Source organism: Quercus suber, unplaced genomic scaffold (genome assembly GCF_002906115.3).
Source record: "Quercus suber isolate HL8 unplaced genomic scaffold, Cork oak 2.0 scaffold_56, whole genome shotgun sequence".
NCBI lineage: Eukaryota > Viridiplantae > Streptophyta > Magnoliopsida > Fagales > Fagaceae > Quercus > Quercus suber.
Window position 1 is genome coordinate 303,491 of NW_027069521.1, and position 4,861 is coordinate 308,351.

At 31.0% G+C, this 4,861-nt stretch overlaps 1 protein-coding gene across 1 annotated transcript in view; it reads right to left on the reverse strand.

Annotated features, from left to right (window-relative positions):
• Positions 1-635: 635 nt before the first annotated feature.
• LOC136067055 (zinc finger CCCH domain-containing protein 1-like) overlaps positions 636-4,861 on the reverse strand; it is a 10,153-nt gene continuing 5,927 nt past the window's right edge. Inside the window, exons 3-4 of the mRNA XM_065772312.1 lie at positions 1,429-1,474; positions 636-1,300 (exon numbers count right to left, since the gene is read on the reverse strand). Coding sequence (XP_065628384.1) covers positions 636-1,300; positions 1,429-1,465 — 702 coding nt within the window. The 5' untranslated portion in view covers positions 1,466-1,474. The remainder of the gene's footprint in view (positions 1,301-1,428; positions 1,475-4,861) is intronic.

The window sequence follows — 4,861 nt, forward strand, 5'->3', positions numbered from 1 at the left end:
TTGCGCCATGTGTCCTAAAATATTTATTCTTAAAGAGTTTTATTTCTTAATTTTAGAATCAAATGTGAGACCACATCATAAATATTCATCAAAGTGGGTTATTAAGTACAAAAACCAAAGAGTCTAGAATAAATGAATAGTAAAATAAAAAGTGCATCACAATAATTATGAAAAAAAAATGGAAAATTTACATTTTATACCTAATAATATCCTTACAAATTTTTTTAAAGAGTTAACAAAATATAAAAATGACTAAAAATAATATTTAGATTACATATATAGGAATTATATTATGTTTTTTTTTTTCTTTTTTAGTTTCAATCTATGATGTCCGCTCCTAATTATTTTATGCATCTTATTCTATATCTTTAAGTGTATCCATTCATATGCATGTGGTTACAAGCTAGTAAATATAATAAAAAGATAAATTTTGTTCAAAACTAGATTGGAGCCAATACCTTCAAACCACTTTAGGAAGGTAACATGTGCATTGCACATAAAAAATTAACTCATGCCAACTAAACCTCACACAACTGTAGTTAAGCTGATTTTATTTTATTTTAAAAAAAAATTAATTACACTCCCCTTTTCTTTTCCTTTATTATTATTATTTTTTTAGAGAGAGAGAGTTTAACCTATAGTGTTTTCTCCCTGCTCTCATCCCACTCCTTCTCCATTTGCCATCCAGACTTGTAATCCCCTCGATCATGCATAAACTTACAAGAATCTCCATACCCACAGTATCCAGTCTCTTTGTAATCCTTACATATGTCCGGTTGATAATCAAATCTCGCTGAAACTCTTATGTGAGCAGAAGCCCTCAAAGGCCCATGTGCTCCGCCAGCTTTCTCACTAGCAACCGTTTGCTCTCTTCGGAAACCAGCCTTGTAATCGGTATATCCATTAATTCCTCTATACAACTTTTCATCCCCAGAGCTTTTTCCTTTCCCCTTCAAAGCCTCCTCTGCTTGCTTAAGAGATCTCTCACGCAATGCACGAGCATCTCTTGAGAAATCGGTCTCAGTTTCTAGAGTTGCTGTCGCTCTGCTATCATGTTCAACTTGAATTTCCCTTGAAGACTCAAACTGAAAAATTGGCTTCTCAGATTCTTCCTTTGCTTCAGTAGACGTTTTGTTCTTAGAGGATCCAGTCGAAAAATACAGCTTATTGTCAGGCTTTATGGTTTTCTTTTGACTGTGTAAGAATGAGCCTTCTGTTTTTGAATCATCCTCTTCATCTTCATCAACTGTTCTTTTTCTGATGTTTTTATTCCTTGATGGCTTTCTGAAAAAGTTGCAGACTGAAAAGACAAAGATTATAAATATTTTGGGATCAAAATAGCAAATAACCACAAAACAAAAGATAAGAATAGTATCCAAATCATGAATATACAAAGAAAGAGAATGGATTAGAAAAGAAGAATTACACCTTGTTCAGGCTGTTGATTTTCACCCGAATCTGCCATTAAGGGGTCCTGAAAATAATTGACTCACAGTGTCAGTCCCATACTAATGCTTCAGAAAATATAACAGAATATTAAGCCAAACTTAGAAACTATAGCAAATTTGGAATCTACACAAACGACCATAATCAACCAAAGAAATATACATCGAATGCAGGTCCAGAATTATCAAAATATACATATTGATACATATAGTTACTACAATGATACATACACACAGAGATACTTCAACGACACTAAAGAGCGTACTAACAAACAATTCAACTATATTTGGCGGGATTGTAACTCTGTTTCGTAGAGACAAGTTCGTCTTAGTATCAGCAAGGCATGAGACCCTAAACAGACAAAAGTAAAGTAGTTTCTACCTCTTTGAAGAATTTCATCAAACAGAAAAGGCACTGCCTACTTCTAACCACACCAATAACTCGAACACATACATAGAGAGTAACATGCTCACGTAACTCCCTCGGATAGGGCAATAAGTCACAAAAATCAGAAACCCCAAAAAAGTCCCCAAATTTATTTCAAAAGCCCAAAACTAAATGCACTCTTTTGGCTTACAAAAGCAGACGCTACACTTGGTTCATTTCAAATGCATCAAATCATTCATAAATCCCAAAAAATACAATTTACAAAACTACCTCAGTCAATTCATAAACCCATATAAACACATCCAAGATATTCATGAAAAAAAAAATGCTTAAATCATGATGACCCAGTAAGAGATTGAGATTAAGGTTATCAAATTTTCAATTCAAGGTCCCAAATTTGATCTAACAAGCTCCAATTCAAGGAGAATACAAAAACCCTTATCCTGAGATTATGCAATCAAAAACCATTCGAAATAAAAACTAAATACAAACAAAAGTGCGTGAAATTAGGGCTTCGATTTTATCTAACCTATGAGTAAATTGGTGGAAAAAGAGCAAGCAAGAGAGAAGAAGCAGGAGCAACTTTCTTTAGAAAGGAGTGAACCTGAGAATTTGTGAGAATGCGAGAGAGAAGGTTTTTTCTTTTTTCTTTTTTTATTTAAAGAAATAAATTTCCTAACAAGCAATATATAAATATTATATATTTAATAAATAAATAAATTCAGGACTTAGTAATTTACTTTAAATAAAAATATTATCAAATTTTTTATAAAAATTAGAAGAATCACTTATACTAAATAGTTTTTAATAATTTTTTTAAATAATTTTTTTTTTTACATTTTTTTTTTTGGCCACATAACTTTATCTAATTTTCCCTTTTATTTTTACACTAGATTATTTGTGCCTCTGTTGTTGAGAATTTATAAGTAATCTCTCAATTTATTTTAGGATTACATACATTTTTTTTTCCCTTTCCTTTCCTGTTTAATTTGAATTGTATGCTTTGAATTTTTACTTCTATGATTGTGTTTTCTTGATTCACGATTGAATCTCCTCATTTCATATCATATAAATTTGTGACTGTGACAAATATTTATATTATCTTATAACAATTGATTATGATTACCTAACACAAACTATTTATACTAGTTTTTTGGGTAAATTTTAATATATATTATATATATATAATTTTTTTTTTTTTTTTGAGAGAGAGAGGGAGGTAGAGATGGAGGAGTATGAGGAGATGGTTAACACAAAAAACACCAACAACGCCAATGGAGTAGTAATGCATATTCCTTTTCTTTTATTCGGTTCATTCATACCCCTTAACATCAAGTTTTTTGTTTTTTTAACCAATGCAATCTGATCAAAATTACCCAATCAAACAAAAAGACAATATTTTGGGACACCCATTCCAAACCAAACTAGTGTATGTTTTCATAAAAATGATTCCAAAGAATAAAAATGGTTTATCTATCTTATTTCACTAATGTTGGTATTGGCGTATTGATACTGAGACAATATTATAGATTGGTCTATTATTGTTGTTAACCATCAAAATTTTGTTCATGTGGTTGTTTAGGTTTGTGTTGGTAGTAATGGTTGTAATACATGCATTTTTTTGTTCATGCGACACCAGCCTCCATAAAACCAAGTGTTGTTGTTTCTCTTACACATACACTAGATGTTTGATAAAATTCCTAAGTGATTTTTTTTTCGTTATTCTAGAAGTCATAATACATGCAAATTGATAAGGAAGAAGATAAGTAAGGAATGTGATGTTATGTTATTGATTTAATCAAGGCAAGATGTATTTGTTGGCCTTCTTTTCTCAATGTCTTTTTTGTGGGATGTAAAAACATGACTGGATAGGTTGCTTATGCCTCTAGAAAATTAAAGAATTTTGAACAAAAATTACCCAACTCATGATTTGGAATTGGCTCTGTAATTTTTGCTTTAGATCTGATGGGAAAGTATTGAGTGTTAATAATAGGCCTTTGGTTACAAAATTGTATTCTTTCAGTTTACTTTTGGCTAATTGTGAAAATAAAAATGGTTAAAGTAGGAGGGAGTGGATGTGGATGACATGAAGAAACGGTTGAAGGAAATGGCGGAAGAAGTGGCTGCACTGCATGAGATGCAAGCCAAGGTCAAATCATATATGGTTCTGCAAGGTTTTTTTTTTTTTTCTTTTGTTTTTTTTTTTTGGGTTTAATTTCACAATGTCAGAGATTATGATTTTTTTCCATCAATTTAATTTTTATTGAAATTGATTACAAATATAGAAAATGTTAAAGATTGTAGTAATGTTATTATATGGTTTGGAGCATATGCCGCAGATTGGTGCAATTGTTTCAATTTGAATATGGTTGGAAAGAATTTTAGGAAATAAGGGTGATAGTCTTTTGGAGTCCCAAAATCCCTATAAAAAATTTAAGGACTATCAATTTTAATTATATGAGCTATTATATATATAGGACAACACCTTTAAGAGGTGTGCTATGGCGAGTGCCTTTCGCCCAAGTGATATGTTGCTGCAATCACATCTGCTAAACCCAGCAAAAGTGACTTATGCATTGGGTATGAATTTTATGTTTGATACTCTTAGCCTAAGTTTTGTGTATTTGGTCATAAAGTTAGGGGAAAATTTTTTTTTTTTTTGGTGTTTAATGAAAAGAAAAAATTGTGGATGACTCACATTATGAGGATAAGCTTAAGAGATTTAAAACCTCATTTTAGAGAAAAAAAATGGACCACTGTTTAGTTTTAATCGTAAGTTACGCATCCCTCCACCTATAAGGCTATAACTTATAAGGGAAGAAAATGTCAATTGAGATTGAGGCATTGAGCTCATTGGCGTAAATGGATGGCTGTATCACTTTATATCAATGATGATGATGATGATTACATTCACACATATCTTGCATTCCATTCTTGAAAATTAATTGAGAATCTGTTTGGTAGTATTAAAAAAAAAAAGAAACAATTGTTTAAGGAATTAAGGCTCTTTTTTTTTTTTTTTTTTTTT